Here is a 19,547-nt window from a genome sequence, read left to right on the forward strand (position 1 = left end):
TACTATGGAATAAAAATTGAGGTTTTATGTAAGTTGCCCTTGTTTTGTTACATCGTTATCCACATTTGACCATGTTAATGACAATCTGATTTCTACAATGCTCTGACAGTCCCTATTTTGTCCATAAATAGCAAATTAATAAGGGAACATTTTGCCTGGGAGGCCTCTATGTCCAGCCATATTAACCTCTCATCATGACAAGTCCAGACATTCTCATAGGATAATAGGGAACTTATTTGATATTTCTTGAAATCTGGGAATTCTACTCTCCCCATTCCTTGTGGAAGCTGCAATATAGCAAGCTTAATAAGAGGTCACCTGCGACACCAGATGAAAGAAACAAGCCAACCATTAAGTTTCTGCAGCACTTGCATAGGTAACATCAAAGGGAGCATTCACATGAGATATAATAAGCAAGAAAGAACATTCATTTACCAAAGCTATTCTACCCAACCAAGATATTGGTAGAACCTCCCAACGCTGAAGGTCCTGTCTTATCTTCTCAAGCAAATGCACAAAATTGTCCTTGTATAATTGATCAAAGGCAGGAGTAATAAAAATGTCTAAGTATAGAAAACCTCCCTGTGACCACCTGAAAGGGAATCTATTTCCACCTTCAAGATCGGGTGTTCCCGTAAGACCCTCCATGAGCATGGCCTCTGATTTCATTAAATTGATCTTATATCCCAAGAAAGAGCCAAATAAATTAATGTTTTGTATTAAACAGGGCACAGATATTGTCAGGTTAGGTAGAACAAGAACATCATCTGCATAAAGAGTGATTTTATGCCACCCCGATCCCACTCCAGGGTAATTATACTGGGATCCCGCCAGATAGCCTTTGCCAACGGCTCAATCACTAATGTAAAGAACAGCGGTGAAAGGGGGCACCCTTATCGGTTGCCTCTACCAATATTTAAATTGTCAGACCTTATGCCATTAGTAAAGACCACTGCCATAGAATCACTATATAACACTGCCACCCATCTGGCGAAGACCCCCACCCAAGACCAAACTATTCCAGGACATAAAAAAGGTATGGACATTCTACCCAGTCAAACACTTTTTCTGCATCTAGGGAGAAAGGGAAGGCTGGTAGGTATAGGGAATGCTGGATGACTAAAGAAATTGAGGGTTTGGTTCAGAAAAAGAAGGAAGCATATGTCAGGTACAGACAGGATAGATCGAGTGAATCCTTAGAAGAGTATAAAGAAAGTAGGAGTATACTTAAGAGGGAAATCAGGAGGGCAAAACGGGGACATGAGATAGCTTTGGCAAATGGAATTAAGGAGAATCCAAAGGGGTTTTACAATATATTAAGGACAAAAGGGTAACTAGGGAGAGAATAGGGCCCCTCAAAGATCAGCAAGGCAGCCTTTGTGTGGAGCCACAGAAAATGGAGGAGATACTAAATTAATGTTTTGTATCAGTACTTACTGTGGAAAAGGATATGGAAGATATAGGCTAGGGAAATAGATGGTGACATCTTGCAAAATGTCCAGATTACAGAGGAGGAAGTGCTGGATGTCTTGAAATGGGTAAAGGTGGATAAATCCCCAGGACCTGATCAGGTGTACCAGAGAACTCTGTGGGAAGCTAGAGATGTGATTGCTGGGTGTCTTGCTGAGATATTTGTATCATCGATAGTCACAGGTGAGGTGTCGGAAGACTGGAGGTTGGCAAACGTGGTACCACTGTTTAAGAAGGGTGGTAAAGACAAGCCAGGGAACTATAGACCAGTGAGACTGACCTCGGTAGTGGGCAAGTTGTTGGAATCCTGAGGGACAGGATGTACATGTATTTGGAAAGGCAAGGACTGATTCAGGATAGTCAACATGGCTTTGTGCATGGGAAATCATGTCTCACAAACTTGATTGAGTTTTTTGAAGAAGTAACAAAGAGGATTGATGAGGGCAGAGCAGTAGGTGTGATCTATATGGACTTCAGTAAAGCGTTCGACAAGGTCCCCATGGGAGACTGATTAGCAAGGATAGATCTCATGGAATACAGGGAGAACTAGCCATTTGGATATAGAACTGCCTCAAAGGTAGAAGACAGAGGGTGGTGGTGCAGGGTTATTTTTCAGACTGGAGGCTTGTGACCAGTGGAGTGCCACAAGGATCAGTGCTGGGCCCTCTACTTTTTGTCATTTACATAAATGATTTGGATGCGAGCATAAGAGGTACAGTTAGTAAGTTTGCAGATGACATCAAAATTGGAGGTGTAGTGGACAGTGAAGAGGGGTACCTCAGATTACAACAGGATCTTGACCAGATGGGCCAAAGGGCTAAGAAGTGGCAAATGGAGTTTAATTCAGATAAATACGAGGTGCTGCATTTTGGGAAAGCAAATCTTAGCAGGATTTATACACTTAATGGTAAGGTCCTCGGGAGTGTTGCTGAACAAAGAGACCTTGGAGTGCAGGTTCATGGCTCCTTGAAAGTGGAGTCGCAAGTAGATAGGATAGTGAAGAAGGAATTTGGCATGCTTTCCTTTATTGGTCAGAGTATTGAGTACAGGAGTTGGGAGGTCATGTTGTGGCTGTACAGGACATTGGTTAGGCCACTGTTGGAATATTGCGTGCAATTCTGGTCTCCTACCTATCGGAAAGATATTGTGAAACTTGAAAGGGTTCAGAAAAGATTTACAAGGATGTTGCCAGGGTTGGAGGATCTGAGCTGAGCAGGTTGAACAGGCTGGGGCTGCTTTCCCTGGAGCGTCGGAGGTTGAGGGGTGACCTTATAGAGGTTTACAAAATTATGAGGGGCATTGATAGGATAAATAGACAAAGTCTTTTCCCTGGGTTCGGGGAGTCCAGAACTAGAGGGCATAGGTTTAGGTGAGAAGGGAAAGATATAAAAGAGACCTAAGGGGCAACTTTTTCACGCAGAGGGTGGTACGTATATGGAATGAGCTGCCAGAGGATGTGGTGGAGGCTGGTACAATTGCAACATTTAAGAGGCATTTGGATGGGTATATGAATAGGAAGGGTTTGGAGGGATATGGGCGGGGTGCTGGCAGGTGGGACTAGATTGGATTGGGATATCTGGTCAGCATGGACGGATTGAACCGAAGGGTCTGTTTCCATGCTGTACATCTCTATGACTCTGAGAGTACCAAGCATGGAATCACCCCTGTTTGCACACATGGACCATGTTCAGCACTCTTCTAATGTTGTTAGAGGACTTTAATAAAACTTGTCTGATTCTCCTTTACAAGAGGGTAATATTTTCTCCAAACTCAGCGTTAGCATTTTAGAATGCATGTTCAGCAGCAAGATGGGCCTGTATGAGGCAGTCCTCTGGGGCTTTCCCTCTCTTGAGAATAAGGGAGATATAAGCTTCTCTCAGAAGATTTGAGGCAGTCCTGAATGTACGAATAATTGTACAATTCCAACATTAGCCCAGCCAACATATTTATAAACTCCTTATAAAACTTACTTGGAAATCCATCTGGGCCAGGTGCTTTACCACTTTGGAGCTACCTCACCACCTCCTGTATCTCTTGCATGGTCAGAGGGGCATTTAAAAGGGATGCCTGCTCTGAAGTTACACTTGGAAGGTCCAAGTTCTTAAAAAAGGACTCCATCTTCACCAACCTGATCGATACAACTCAGAATAAAACTCCCTAAATGCCGCATTAATCTTTTTGGAATCACAAGTGGGAGTACCAGTATCCCTCTAATGGATGTGTGAGATTGGGAGCACTCTTCTTCCTGGCCAGATATGCCAGGTATTGACCCAGCTTCTCACCACACTTGAATCGCAAAGGAGATCTCTCTCTTCACTGTCTGAGTGAGCGCGGAGCCTAGAGAGCTATGATCCATTGTAGCTTGGTCACCAAAGGCCTGTCAAAATGTGCAGTTTTAGCTGCCTTCAACTGGGCCTCAAACATATGCTGCTGCTCTCCCCTCTGTTGCTTCCAGCTCGCTGAGTAAGAGATAATTATACCCCTTGCATAAGCATTGGCAGTCTCCCAGAGACCGACAGGTTACTGGCCGTACCCGAATTAATATCCCAGAAAGTTTTCAACTCCTGTGAAAAGTACTCAATAAACTTACTGCCTTTATACTCTATGGATTCACTCAATCTCTGCTGTCTATACCTGAAATATGCTTTTCTTTTTCTTGACCAAAACCTCAATTTCTCTAGTCTTCCAGCATTCCCTACATCTACCAGCCTTGCCTTTCACTTTAACAGGAACACACTGTCTCAGGACTCTCATTATCTCATTTTTGAAGGTTTCCCGCTGTCCCTTCACCTGCGAAAATCCGTGACACCCCCCTCCCCCATCAACCTTTGAAAGTCCTTGCCTAATACTGCCAATACTTCCTCCAATTAAGAACTTTAACTTTTAGATCCAGTCTATCCTTTTCCATCACTTTTAAAATTCTTAGAATTATGGTTGCTGGCCCCAAAGTGCATCCCCATTGACACTTCAGTTTCCCAAGAGTAGGTCACTCCTGGGATCATTGCTTTTTTTGCTGTATATTACCTAAGGGGCAACTTTTTCACACAGAGGATGGTGCATGTATGGAATGAGCTGCTAGATGAAATGGTGGAGGCTGGAACAATTATAATATTTAAAAGGTATCTGGATGGGTATATGAATCGGAAGGTTTAGAGAGATATGGATCAAGTGCTGGCAGATCAGACCAAATTAATTTTAGGGTATCTGGTTAGCATGGACGAGTTGGACAGAAGGGTCTGTTTCCGTGCTGTACATCTCTGACTCTTGGGGAACTCCACTATTTACCATCCTGCAGTCAGAAAAATCACCATTTAACAAACTTTAACTGTTTTAAGCCAATCTTTTAATCCAATTAGACACAACCAATTTTGTTAATCAGCCTTTTATATGTTATCTTTTCAAATATTTCCTTAAAACCCCTATAGGCAATATCCACTTCATCAACCTTCTCTTTTAATTCATCAAAGTTTTAATGAGATTAGTCAAGAACAATCCACCTTTTGCAAATCCTCTGTTTCTTTCATTAATTAAAATGCCTCTAAGTGCCAAAGAATTGTTTCCCTCCTGATGTTGCATTCCAATTCCATACCCATTATTTGTTAAAATAATTGACTTGTGGTTGCTGGGATTGCTCTAACTTTCTTGGATAAGGATGTCACATTTGCCATTTCTGGCACCCCTCCCCCCCCCCCCCCCCCCCTATAAATAGGGAAGAGTTGAAAATTAAGGTCAGCCCTCCACTATCTCTAAACCCTCTTCCTTTAGTAACCATCATTTGGAGCATTGTTAAGAGCATTTGTTTAGACCACACTGAAATGGGAGAAGCTACTGCTTTAAACAAAGGAAATTGTGGAAGATATAGAATAGAACCCCTATAGTGTGGAGACAGGCCCTTCGGCCCAACAAGTCCACACCAACCACCTGATGAGTACCCACGCACACTATTCCCCTTCCCTATATTTGCCCCTAACTAATGTACATAACAACACATCCCTGAACACTATGGGCAATTTAGCATGGCCAATTCACCTAACCTGCATATCTTTGGATGGCAGGAGGAAATCTGAGCACCCAGAGGAAACCCACACAGACACAGGGAGATTGTGCAAACTCCGAGGTTGGAATCCAACCCTGGTCCCTGGTGCTGTGAAGCAGCAGTGCTAATTACTGAGCCATCGGGTCACATATTTGCAGTCTTAAAACAAATTACTGGAGCATATTGTGAGTTGTACATTGCCTTATTCAAGCAGTGGGGCAAAATTCCAGACAAATTGGCACTGTGCATTAAAGGTAGCTTTGTCCAGAGATAGTCTTTTGATTGGCTTTTCTATCTGCACAACTCGTGTTAGCTTACGAGGGCTCTATGTACTAATAACCAGTTAATTGATTCCTGGACAATTAGCTGCAGCCTTGTCTATGGATAATACAACAGAAACATTCAGCCTGCAAAGAAATAGCATTCATCTCTCTCTTTCCCTTCTATGAGAAGCAAAAGATAATCCATGTAGCTAGCTATTTTCCTTTACCTTTCTCTGTAAACTAGTATCTGTAAACTTCTTGATAGGAAAAAGCAATAAATTAGTTTGAATGACTGAAAAGGCAAATCCTCAACTGGCCTAGGATAGACAGAGTAAAAGAAAGTACAGTCACCACACTCCCATGAAGCTGCACTCTCATTAGAGATGACTGGCGATAGTTTAATCTGAGCCAGTGAGGGAATTGAACCTATGCTATTGGCACTGCATTGCAAGCCACCCATCCAGCTAACTGAGCTAATTGGCCATGATAGACTGAGTTACTATATGCATATCTTCACATCATTGGCAAAGAGTCTGAGGGAATCAAAAGAAATTAAGAAGAGCTGAAAGAAAATAAATCATTGTCTGTGATCCAGACTGCTGCCAGAACTGTGCTTCTGACCTTTTTTTTGCCTTTCCCCACCCATAATATTAATGCCTTGTGTGATTGGGAGTTTTTAGAACAGGGTAGAATTAAATATTATAGAATTTTAAATTAGCAGAGTGTTTTGTTTTTGACATTGATTAAGAAGAATTTGATACAATCATCAGTTATTTTCTTGTTAGTGGATAACTTGGTACAGGGTCACAACCTTTATCAGAAATCTTTGGAGCTAGTTGTTTTTCAAAATTTGGAATTTTTCAGAATTCGATATAAATGACATTTTCAGTGAAATTTATTTTTAAAACTTACCTAACTGCAGACACACATGTGAATAGTACAAGCACTGAGACACAATTGATGCCTGCCAGTGCTGGGCCACATCGCCACGTCACATCTCAGTGATGTGGTTTCAGTGGGTATGGAGTTGGGTCACCTGTTCACACGCCAAAATGACGCTCCACACTTCATGAAAATGATTTCCGATCTTTTTGGATTTCAGATAAAGGATTGTGTAATTGTATACCAATTTTTTTAACCTGAATTAGAGTTAGGTTTGGGCAATTCAGTGATGGTTTAATAAGATTTTCACAGTTGTTGCAACTCTGGGAATAATGGGAATTGATTTGTATTGCACCCAGTGAGGTATAACTTTATAGACTAAGATCTTTTATCTATATATTTATATTCATGATTGTTGTATTGTATCATAACAGATGGGTATATTTCATCTCTGTGAAGATCAATTAGTGCATTCATAGATACATTTTTAACTGATTGTGTCTATGTTTTAGATGACTAAGACAAGAGTGCTTTTGACTCTTCTGAAAATGTGGTTAGGAACGGACTGTCTGCATCCAGCACAGTGTCTGTATATCTGCATTCTTAGAAAGTTTGTTCAGTGAATAGGGTAAAACCATATAAGGTATAGAGAGTTTGTTGCATTCTGTACATACATTTTAAAGTTTCTATTCTTTATTTTGTTGGATCTTAACACTGAGCTATTCTCAGCAACCACTTCCATCCTCTAATGATTTCAGGAGGTCTGCCTACTCTGAGGCAGTCTGTGCATATGTGTCATTGTTGTAGAACTGGCCGTCAGTAAGTAAATGCTTCTGAATGGGTTTAGACTGCAATGATAAATTTGAGAGGGTGAGGAGCTCAGTTCTAAGCTGGTGGAAAGCAAATTAACTTCACAGAAAAATGCCTGATTTGACTTTTCTTTTGTGAGTTGTACAACAGTTATTGTTGATATGATTTTAAACCATGCCCTTGGGCAAATGCTGTCTGCAATTAATTTTCGATGTGAAATGTTAAATTTGATGAAGACTGATGAGTTTGAGAGTTTAGTATCTTTGAATATGAGGGATTTTTGTGGCTATCTTCAGGAAACATCTTTCTGCCTGCATTATGCTGCAATGTGGTGATTGAGATCACTTGTGACCTTTTGGTTACATTAGTACAACAGAAGTATGGGTCTTGTGGAATATGGTTGGAATTATTTATATTAGCAGTTTTTGAACATTGAGCTGAAAGCCAGCAAAAAAAGATTAGTTCATGTTCTCAAATATCCAAAGACACAGTTACTGATGCTTTCAATATGAAGTTTGAGATTGTTATGATTTGTGACTGTATCTTTAAACTTAGAAGAAAATAAAGGAGGTCACATGACCTGTTCTGAGTCTACCTGGTATCAGGCCAAGGTGACATGGCTGCTAAACCTTAATAGGAATGCCAGGTTGTCATATTGGAGACAATGGCAGTAGCCTGTGTGTTAACAGTGGAGAGACTGATAATTTCCAAAATTGCAGAATACTTTAGTACTTCAGTCTTGAATAACCAGGTTTTTATTCTTGGTATTTCATATTGCTGAGATGAGAAAAGCTAGGTTGCTACTGAATTTATTAAAAACAGCATCAGAAGGGTGCATTAATTTTCCTAGTCTGAACTCACCAAGCAACAGAATGATTTCAAAATCGAACTGAAGCTACTTGAGGATGAGCTTTTGACACGACTTTCAGCTGCAGACTGGAACTTCTTGGGAGATACATTACTGGTGGAAAAACTTGAAACAACAAAGCACACAGCAGCTGAAATAGAAATGAAGGTATGAAAACACAGACACACTTAGTCTTGTGTCTTGTAGAATATCTCTCCTGTGCCAGTACAACTCCACTCCTTCACGGTTTCTTAGAAGTGAAGTGGTATGGTATATGCTTATACACTTTATAAAAGTTAGTAACTACTTAAAGATATTTCCTTGCTTTAAAATTGAAGCTATAATATTTTTAGTTTCTGCATGCAGAAGCAATTTCCATCCTTCTTCTCATTAATTTTATGGTGCTGGACTCTTTAGAATCTTGGCAGTTTATGAGTTATGCAACTCTGTGAGTTCACCCCATCCACTCCCCATCATTATACACACACACTGTCCATTTGTAACTGAAGCTTTATCCATGCTTTTGTCACCTCCAAACATAACTTTTCTATATTGTCCTGGCTGTCCTTTCCTCCACATTATTCAACCTATTCATATCAATCCTCCTCATCCCATCAGCCTATTTCTCATTGACCTACACAAATTCCTGTTTCTCCGGTGCCTCAGGTTTTAAATTCTTATGTTTATACTTGAACTTCTTCATTGTTTTCCTCCTTCCCTACTTGTTACCTTCTCCTACCTTGCAATCACCTTCATCGAACTTTCCATTCATCTGACTGTGGTCTCTTGTATACGCATGCCTATCTTTACACTTTTTATTGATTTTTTTCTTCGGCTGCCTGAACAGATGCTCTAAACCTCTTGACCTCATTATCGCATTCTCCTTTTCTAGAAGACATTCTGTCTTGAGTGTGCGTTAGGTCGTTCCTCCTAATTCCTGTCTCTAGAATCATGTCTTTCGCTTTTTTATGGTTATGCTAATTTGAAATGCCCTAGGAATATATAAGTGCCAAGATATTGTTGACTTTATTCTGACAATGGTTTAATGGTTTAATTCAGGATACTACCAATTATAGTCATTTGCTAAAAGTCTAAATTATGTCATCACTTAGAACATGCGAAGAGATGCATGGTATAAAATAAGACATGTAACACAACATATGGCAGGTAACATGACATGAGATGCAGCTTTATTTGGCTAAGGAAATGCCTATAACAGATGAAGAGGGCACTCAGGAGAGTGCATAACTCAGTGTTCATACAATTATGTAGCTCTTCCTTGAAGCTTTTCCCCTTCTAGTTGATGTTCTGTAACTACAAAGGTAAAATTATTAAGACCTTTCCTCTCACCGAGCAGGCTTCGTGCTAATTCGAATCTGGCAGCCTGCTGTGAAAACTCTGTTCACATTTTGATAACTGTGACAAATTCCACCACAGCAGCTGAGACAGTCCACAACATTCTGAAACAAACAACATTCTAAATCCAAATCTCTCAACATTCATTTTTTAAAAAAAATCAGTTTGTTCAATTTCCCAGTGCTAACAGATCCTTTTAAAAATTTCCAAGATCTGAATCTATATCTTGTTCAAAACAACGAATCAGTTTTTTACTTAGCCATATCAGTGTACCAAGTTTAATTGAAAACTGTGATCAGTTTTTGAGATATATTGTTTACAGAGAAACAGCAGTGGGGAAAACATTGCCTCTTCCTGTTTTCCAGAGCAGAGATCACAAGAAATTTGTGAAGTATTTTGAATAAAGAATAATTTTAGAAAACCAAAATGGGTATGATAAAGCTTCAACTCATTTGCTTAGTCATAAATCACACCTCAAGTATTTTTTCAAGTTGCTCTACCAATGTCTCAGCAATTTCATTCAATAAATAATTGGACCACACTGCACAGGAATATAGTAGGTTTGATTTTGACCATACTAATAATCAGATCTTAACTAAGACAACAATTGGCTTTGCAATCTTGGTTGAGAAACAGAAAAAATGGCTACAGTTCTCCCTCCTCATTGATGTCCAACAATTCCTGCTAGATGTTAATGTAGATTTTAGCTAAGAGCGAGCTCTGAGGCAGCTGTAATGTCCTGTTGTGTATTCACCATCAAGAATTGCACGTTACTGTGCTTTTGAACTAGGTTCTATTAGGTCGCTAATACCCGTCAAAGTTACTCAAAAAAAAATGTTAATGTCATTGTGAGGGAGAATTTTTTTGTAATTGATATTTAACATTCCAATTCAACTGTTGCTATCTTCTTTTTAGGTGCTTGAAACTAAAGTTAATGAAATAAAGATCAATGAAGCTCGTGAACACTACCGTCCAGCAGCTGTCAGAGCCTCTCTACTCTACTTTCTAATGAGTGACCTTAGTATGATCAATCCAATGTATCGATTCTCACTAAAGGTTATTATTAGTTTATGCAGCACTTTTTGTATTTATGTTTTTCACAATTATAATAGCATAAATTAAATGTCAATTTGTTTTATTCCAAATCATGTTTTTTTTTAGTCATTTGCTGCTGTGTTTCACAAAGCTGTACAACAGGCTGAAGTGTCGGATGATGTGAGAGTGAGGGTAATTAATTTAATTGATGAGATCACATATTCAACATTCACCTACATTAACCGCGGGCTGTTTGAAAGGGATAAGCTTACCTTTACCGCCCAAATGACATTTCAGGTATGAACTTTAGTTATTTTAATGTGTATTGATTGGTGCATATTTAATAAACAAAAACTTATGTTAAGTGAAAAACTCCATGACTAAGTTTTGATATTTGTTTTGTTTGATAAACTCATCTCAAATATACAAAGCATCAGGGAATTTATTGATTAAGTAACCAATTTAATGAATATTAAGTAAGAAATTCATGTCAAATTTGTAATGTGAATGTCTAATTTTCTGATACAGATTTTACTTTTGAACAAGGAAATAGATGCTCATGAACTTGACATCTTGCTCAGATTTAATATTGACCTTAATTACAACAGTCCTGTGGACTTCCTGTCAAACACAGCATGGAGTGCAATAAAGGTATGTATTTGCATCCAGCTGATTTTGTTTTTGGATAAAGGTAGAAACAGTAAGTGATATATAAAACTTTTGAACACCCTTGTGTATTTGTTAAATTATATACTTTATGTATTATTGTCAAAATATAGTTGTCAACTTTAAAAATATATTTCCTTTACTTTTTGACATATTATTTTGCTTATATGCCAAAGCCATGCCAAAGCTGAACCAACCTTCTTGAATGATTTTGCTGCTGCAAATAGTCAGAGACAGGAAAAAATATATTTCACAATTCACCCAAAGTTGTTTTCCTAATACCTTGGAAAAGTCCAATTTTGAGGTGTTACTGTGCACAATGTTTGCTTATGGAAGATTATGGAATAAAAATTATCAAATTTTATCCCATTTTCCAGCCAGACATGCTGGACCATTTTGTTTTTAAACATGTCCTGTATACCAAAGATCCCATAGGTATGTCCACTCGTATATTAAGATCAGGCAATTTTCAGGTATTCCTGGAGCCCACCTAAAACAAATTACAGATTAATCAAGCCTTCAACTCTTACTTAACCCCTTCATGAAATAGACCATCCTTAGGAGAGTGACTATGAGATTCAACAGTCAGGCAAGCAGCCCAAATTGTATGGATGAAAATGGACAAGCTTTATTCTCAGTGTGTGATAAGTACTGGAAGCTTGGCTCATTCCTTACCATGGGTTCTTCAGCCTACAGGTTCGGAACTGCTGGAAACACCATCAAGTACCGACAATAGGACATAATGAATTTCTATGCATTGCTTTTAATTGTAAATTATTATTCCCGATATATGTATGGTGTGAGTTTGCCTCCAACAGAATGTTTTCCCTCAAGTGGAAAATGTTTGTTATTTTCTGTAGCATAAGAAATTAGGTATGGAAATCATGATATTAAAGAATCCAACAGAAATTTATTACAACTATTATGTGCAAACATTATGTTCTTTAGGCACACAACTGACTGACTAATATTAAGTTAAAAGCACACAGCAGAGAAGTATGTTTTCCACAGTGTCACAGCAACAGTGTCATGTGTTCTGAGGTAGGACAGAGGGTGAGATATTTATTGGGTTATACTTGGTTACATTCTATGATACAGTATAATATTCTGAGCATGTCTCTAAAAAACATCACACCACAATGTACTGACTTAAGAACATTATGGTTTTGAAAAGCAGTTTTAACCTTACCCACTTGTGAAAGTTGAAGTACTACTCCACTCTGCCTTGTCCAAAGAATATTCTCCAACTATCACCTGTCTTCGCTGCCATGAGATCTTCTTTAAGGTGCAGAATGAAACAACAGAATACCAGTGACATATGGGACTACTTGCTAAAGTTAAAATTGACTTCAGTTATATTTGAATTTCTCAAATATAATGCTTAAATTTAATTGTTTCTTGTTTTTGTGATAGTGACTTTACATTCAAAACATCATAGGAAATCCCATATCACCAACCCTGCAGTTGTACTCAAAGAAGTTGGTTGAAGTTAGGGCTACTGCGTTATACTCAAGGTTCGGTATCTATTGTCGTCTACAAGCGTGGCTTCAGATTGGGATTTCATCACAGGCATATTTAATTCTAACAATTTCCTTAAATTCTATAATTTACATAGTTATGTCCTAAGAGATCAAAATATCACCCATTGAATTATTTTATTAATGTGAAAGAAATAAGAAAATGTGTATAAATTAGAAATGTATTTCCACATATTCTGTCCTCAGACAATGAGCTTTATGGATGAGTTTCGTGGATTGGATAGGGATATTGAAGGTTCAGCCAAACGTTGGAAAAAAGTTGTTGAATCTGAATGCCCAGAAAAAGAAAAGTTTCCTCAAGAATGGAAAAATAAAAGTTCCCTACAGAAGCTTATTATGATGTGTGCTTTGCGTCCAGATCGTATGACATATGCAATCAGGTAATCTGATCCTACTGCTATAAATTATAAATGCAAGTTCTTTCTTTCAGATTCTGAAGTGTCTGTCAGATCTGGTGTTTAACAGTTAGTTAATTACTTACGGTGTGCTGTCATGGTTGCTGAAAATTTATGGCCTTGGTTTAGAGAAGAATGTTAGCCAGTTCACTGAGACAACTCACTGCTGTTCTTCAAGCAGTGTCATGGGATATTATGTATCTACCTTAAACAGGTAGTTGGAACCTCAGTTTAATATTTCATCCAGAAGACAACACATTTTGAGATAGCTATGCACAAAATTGTACAATGTCTGAGCCAAAAGTTTCATCTTCAGATCACAGAGCACAAGGTGGTGCATTTTGCATTTCTCAACCTGCACCAACATACACTGTCTGAATTTACCTGTCATTTTCACTAATTTCCGCAAGAGACAGGTTCTCAGTGCAGATTGTGAACTACAGTTGCATTCAGGCTCACATTTAGTCTGGAACATATCTAAAGCAGAGGCTAGTTCCTTCTGTCCTCTGTCATAAAACAACACCAAATGGTATGGTATACAACAGCCCTTACACACAGCTGGAAGTGATCTTTCACCTTGGAGTATAATTACAGATATAAGTAATGAAGAGATCAATATTGAGGAATATCATAATCATCATTCACCATGATGCATGGACTTGTGGACAAAATGGCTTCAGATAAACTACATTTTGTGAACTCTAAGCAATTCTTCTAGTTAGACCAACAGGTCTTTTTTCTATTAAACTATAACAAGCAGGCCCTGTAGTTTCATACACTTAAAAAGAATGGTAGCAGCAACTTTCATCATGAGCAACAACTCATAGTTTAGTGAGCTGTCATACCCATAACATGGGTAGGCAACAGTGCAGGTTTTATTTGATTCATTGTACAGCATAGTTATCTACTCAAATGGCACTGTTAGCAATTGGGAAGAACTGAAGAATTAAAAACCCAACAAAAGAAACCCTCAACAAGGAAGAATACTTTAAGAGAGGAAGGGTATTTTTGACCTGGAAAGTGAAGCATTTTAACAGGAGAGTTAACAACACATTGAGAAGGATAATTGGTAACCCAAAGCAGACACAGGCTGCATCCTGAGGTACTGGTCAGTGGGAGCTAGATTTCAATGGTAAGTAAATGGACATTGGAAACTGAATGAACCAGAGAAAGCTCTGAAATGTCATAGTAATCCAATCTGGAAAACAGAGATATTTAAAATTACTTAGGCTCAGATTGCCCACGACTGCATAGTGAGCAGACAAGGTGACGCATGATAACAGAAATGAAATGGACTTGAAAGAAATATTAATCACAGATCCAGATACATCACACAACCAGCAATTGAAACAATCATGGTATACAGATTAGAAGTCAAAAGCAGGTCAGTTAAACAGGAACAGAAAATCTGGGAGACTTTATTCAGGATGCATAAAAGGTGGGAAATCTTTCATAAGAACCGCAATAAAGATGAAAATTATTTACTTATAAAGCACAGGGTGGAATTCGTTCAGTGAAACAGTGATAATGTTGGGAATTGTTAATGCCGTAATAACAGGATTCATACAATCATCTATCTTTTCATTTTGTCGTGGACGAAGATCTTAGGAAGGTTGTACTCATTGGTTGCAGGCCCATTCGTGGCTAGTCACACTTACCTACAGCAGGCGATAGTGAAGATGTAGTTTCTGCCTGGAACAATTGGATCTATCCTCTACTGTTATCTATCATGCTAGCTCGTTACTCAGTCTCAAACTTTAGGTAGCGCTTTTGTTGTAGTATGTTGCATTATGATCTATGACTGTGTACACCTCCCTCTGCCAATGGTCAAAGTAGCAAACTGAGGGACTACTTGAGGGAATCTTTGAAACATTTGTTTGACACTTCTCTGTTCAGATTCCTGGCAGTCAGCTCTCCAGCATTGCCAGATTCTGTAGTTTATATTTTTCAGAAAAACTCTAATGAAAGTTGCTGCACTTCTTTGATGAGCTCTTTCCAGCCTGGCAAATTGCTTCACAGCTTGACAGTGGAAATTATATTTATTCTTGCCACTGATTATGTAGGTCCTATGAAAATGGAGGTGGTTAGAAAATGCAATGTTCATCTTCCTCTCATATTGGGAAAGCTAATATCAGCAAGATTGACTGTGTGTTTCATATAGGAGGCAATTCAGACCCCAGTAGAATGTGTACAAAGTTAGTGCTAAATAGAGTCATAGAGATGTGCAGCGTGGAAACAGACCCTTTGGTCCAACTCATCCATGCCGACCAGATATCTCAACCCAATCTAGTCCCATCTGCCAGCACCTGGCCCATATCCCTCCAAACCCTTCTTATTCATTTTCCCATCCAGATGCCTTTTAAATGTTGCAATTGTACTAGCCTCCACCACTTCCTCTGGCAGCTCATTCCATACAGTATCACCCTCTGCATGAAAAGATTGCCCCATAGGTCCCTTTTATATCTTTCCCCTCTCACCCTAAACCTATGCCCTCTAGTTCTGGACTTCCCGACGCCAGGGAAAAGACTTTGTCTATTTATCCTATCCATGCCCCTCATGATTTTATAAACTTCTGTAAGGTCACCTCTCAGCCTCCGATGCCCCAGGGAAAACCGCCCTAGCCTACTCAACCTCTTCCTATAGCTCAAGTCCTCCAACCCTTGCAACATCCTTGTAAATCTTTTCTGAAACCTTTCAAGTTTCAGAACATCTTTCCGATAGGAAGGAGACCAGAATCCTGCCAGAAATATCTAAATTTAGGCTTCACATATCAAAACACACTTCCAGAGCTTGATGAAAATTCAGGTCCTGGTGCATACTGTGGTCCTGATCTCAGACCCAATACCTGTAATATTGAAGTGTTCCAGGAAAGATTCAGAAGCCATACAATACCAGCTTATGGTCCAACAGGTTTATTTGAAATCACAAGTTTTTGGAGTGACTTCACCTGACGAAGGAGCAGTGCTCCGAAAGCTTGTGATTTCAAATTAACTCTGTAGGACTATAACCTGATGTCATGTGACTTCTGACTTTGTCCACCTCAGTCCAACACTGGCATCTCCACACCAAGAAAGATTGTATCACAAAGTATTGCCTTGTTTGTAACTTTGGCTCATGCAAAAGTTTAACCTCCATTTAAGATTAGTTTTTATATGTAGTTAAAGCTGTAGCAAACGTTATTAAAGTCACAGGGAAATTCAATAAAATTTATTCATGGCTATATAATTTCATACATTGAAATAAGGGCTAATGAGGCCTAATTCATCTCAGGCCAAGTGCGCTGAATGTGAGAATGTGTTTGAGGTGCTGCAGTAGTTACAGTGACGGTGGATTTTTGTTAACATTGTGAGAACTTGCTTTTTGGCAGCTTGAAGTGGATTGGAAGTGTTAGTAGTAGGAGCTGAAGAGGTCTGCTCTGCCATTCAGAGAAATCATAGTTGATCTGATAATCCTCAACTCCACTATCCTACCTTTTTCCTATAACCTTCAATTCCCTTAATGATTAAAAATTTGTTTCATTGCATCCCTTTATTTTTCAGTGTTGTATGCAAGTAATATTACTCAGTCTGGTTAGCAAGTGTCTTAAACATGCTTTCATCATATATTTGAAATGTTGAGTTATGTCAAGACTGTGATGCAAATTGCTGCCTAGCAGGTTGAGAATTTGATCCCCTACTGGTGATAAGTCAAGTGTGCACAAGTGTGTGGGGAACGGTGTGGTTTATTAACTTGCTTTTTGGCAGCTTGAAGTGGATTGGAAGTGTTAGTAGTAGGAGCTGAAGAGGTCTGCTCTGCCATTCAGAGAAATCATAGTTGATCTGATAATCCTCAACTCCACTATCCTACCTTTTTCCTATAACCTTCAATTCCCTTAATGATTAAAAATTTGTTTCATTGCATCCCTTTATTTTTCAGTGTTGTATGCAAGTAATATTACTCAGTCTGGTTAGCAAGTGTCTTAAACATGCTTTCATCATATATTTGAAATGTTGAGTTATGTCAAGACTGTGATGCAAATTGCTGCCTAGCAGGTTGAGAATTTGATCCCCTACTGGTGATAAGTCAAGTGTGCACAAGTGTGTGGGGAACGGTGTGGTTGTTTCAGTGCCTTAAAGCTTCGGTCCAGAAGAGCTGGAGGTTGGGGCAGGAGCCCTTTTCTAACCTGGGTAAAAGTACTTAGAGAATGAAGAACATGCAATACAGTTTCCCAGGTTGGTCTATTTCATTCTGATACAGATGAAAATTATTACATCCCATGGGGTGGCATGGTAGCTCAGTGGTTAGCACTGCAGCGTCACAGCACCAGGAACCCAGGTTCGATTCCAACCACGAGCAACTGTCTGTGTGGAGTTTGCACGTTCTCCCTGTGTCTGCATGGGTTTCCTCCAGGTGCTCTGGTTTCCTCCCACAGTCCAAAAAAGATGTGCAGATCAGGTGGACTGGCCATGCTAAATTGCCCATAGTGTTTGGTGCATTAGTCAGAGGGAAATGGCTCTTCGGAGGGTTGGTGTGGACCTGTTGGGCCGAAGAGCCTGTTTCCACACTGTAGGGAATCTAATCTAATCTAATCTCACTCTCTGATTGTTGTCTTCTAGAGTGGATATCCTAGCATGCCCTTCAAGTAATCATAAAGACTATCTGTCTGCTGATAGAGATGAGGACTGTAAAAAAAAAAAAGGCTGTTAAATCGTGTCAAGCTATAAAGCTGAAAATGTGCAGCAGTTGGTGTATCCTGTGCCTCAGCTGAGATTTCAAGGAAACTGGGTTATGAATCTTTTTGTCGAGGCTTTAGAATGAAGCAAAAGAGATGGGCTTGGAATTGAAAGCGATTCAAGATCCAATGAACTTCCTGGGGAGGGTGGTGGCTAGGATCTCTGATGACAATAATGACTTTTTTTTTACCTGAAAGCTTAGCAAGAAAAATTTAAGTAGAAATGCCATTCAGCCTAAAAGTACATCAACAAATTTAACAGCTAGGCTCTAAACAATCAAGAGGAGAGTTTGTTGCCAATGTTTTCACAACTGCAACTTTATTGCCGACCGCAGCAATATTTTCAAAATTTGTATAAATTTCATGAGATTAAAAATGTCATTATTCCTTCAGGATCCTTCTTCATGTGCAATGTGACTTTAATTTTTTGTATCCTAAAACTAAGGAACTTGTGACTCTCCATTAAAGTAGGTTAAATAATTTTACAGAAAATTTGTGGAGGAAAAGCTTGGAACAAAATACATTGAAGGGCGTCAAATAGAATTTGCTAAATCATTTCGGGAAAGTGATCCAGCATCTCCAATTTTCTTTATTCTCTCTTCTGGAGTCAATCCACTGAAAGATGTAGAAGCCTTAGGTGAGTAGGCTATAAGAACAAATAATGTATACAAATTATTACATGTTCTGTAAATCATTATAAGCTAGCAGTTGCATAACCATATAGATCCAAAGATGTGAGCTCCTGGGAAGTTCTATATCTCAAATTGAAGAAAGTTGGTAGAAAAAAAAGTGGCATTGCTTGAAGACAAATTCCAATGGCATTTCAAAAGATTGTTTTGCTGTGACAATTCATCGTCTTGCAACCTTTGTGATTTTCATACATTATGCTGTATGACACAGTATCCGTGTTCATTCAAAATTAATGGTCAGATAGAAGCATCATTAGATGATATGGGATGTAATCTTAGATTGGTAGATCACTCTTGATATGAGACAATCAATTCCTGAAGAAGGGCTCAGGAATCCTGAAGATTCTCCTGCTCCTTGGATGCTGCCTGACCTGCAGAGCTTTTCCAGCAACACATTTTCAGCAGGGATGAGACAATCAATAACTGCATTAAATGCACTTTATTGATTATGGATAGGCCACGAGCAAATGCAGTTGTGATTTCTCCACTTTTAATGGGTGAACACTTTTAATGGGTAGCCATGACACATGATTATTGGCAAATCAAGTTCAATAATCCCATTTTAATTTCCTCCTTTACTTTCTTATGGTGATAATCATTCATCTAAGTTAAATTATTGTTAATTCACTAATTGACAGGAACTTTGTTCCACTATAACTCTCTTCACCATGTCACAGTCTTAAAATCTCTTTGATCCCTAATTTTGAAAACAAGACATCCTTCACCAACAATGGCTATGAAATATTAACATTGTTCCTGTACATTAAATTTATTAACTAGGTTTTTGCATCATTTAGGTCTATTTTTAATATCAAGAAAGAAATATAATCAGGGAAAGTTAGACAAACC

General features: G+C 38.8%; 1 protein-coding gene across 1 annotated transcript in view; it reads left to right on the forward strand.

The window, feature by feature from the left end:
• Positions 1-19,547, forward strand: part of dnah9l (dynein, axonemal, heavy polypeptide 9 like) — a 432,311-nt gene that overhangs the window by 359,590 nt on the left and 53,174 nt on the right. Inside the window, exons 68-73 of the mRNA XM_043693603.2 lie at positions 8,312-8,476; positions 10,580-10,720; positions 10,826-10,996; positions 11,228-11,350; positions 13,090-13,283; positions 18,498-18,646. Of these exons, the coding sequence (XP_043549538.2) occupies positions 8,312-8,476; positions 10,580-10,720; positions 10,826-10,996; positions 11,228-11,350; positions 13,090-13,283; positions 18,498-18,646 (943 nt within the window). The remainder of the gene's footprint in view (positions 1-8,311; positions 8,477-10,579; positions 10,721-10,825; positions 10,997-11,227; positions 11,351-13,089; positions 13,284-18,497; positions 18,647-19,547) is intronic.

The sequence above is a fragment of the Chiloscyllium plagiosum genome, unplaced genomic scaffold (assembly GCF_037043375.1).
Source record: "Chiloscyllium plagiosum isolate Xiang-an unplaced genomic scaffold, Cpla_swu_hap1 HiC_scaffold_7, whole genome shotgun sequence".
NCBI lineage: Eukaryota > Metazoa > Chordata > Chondrichthyes > Orectolobiformes > Hemiscylliidae > Chiloscyllium > Chiloscyllium plagiosum.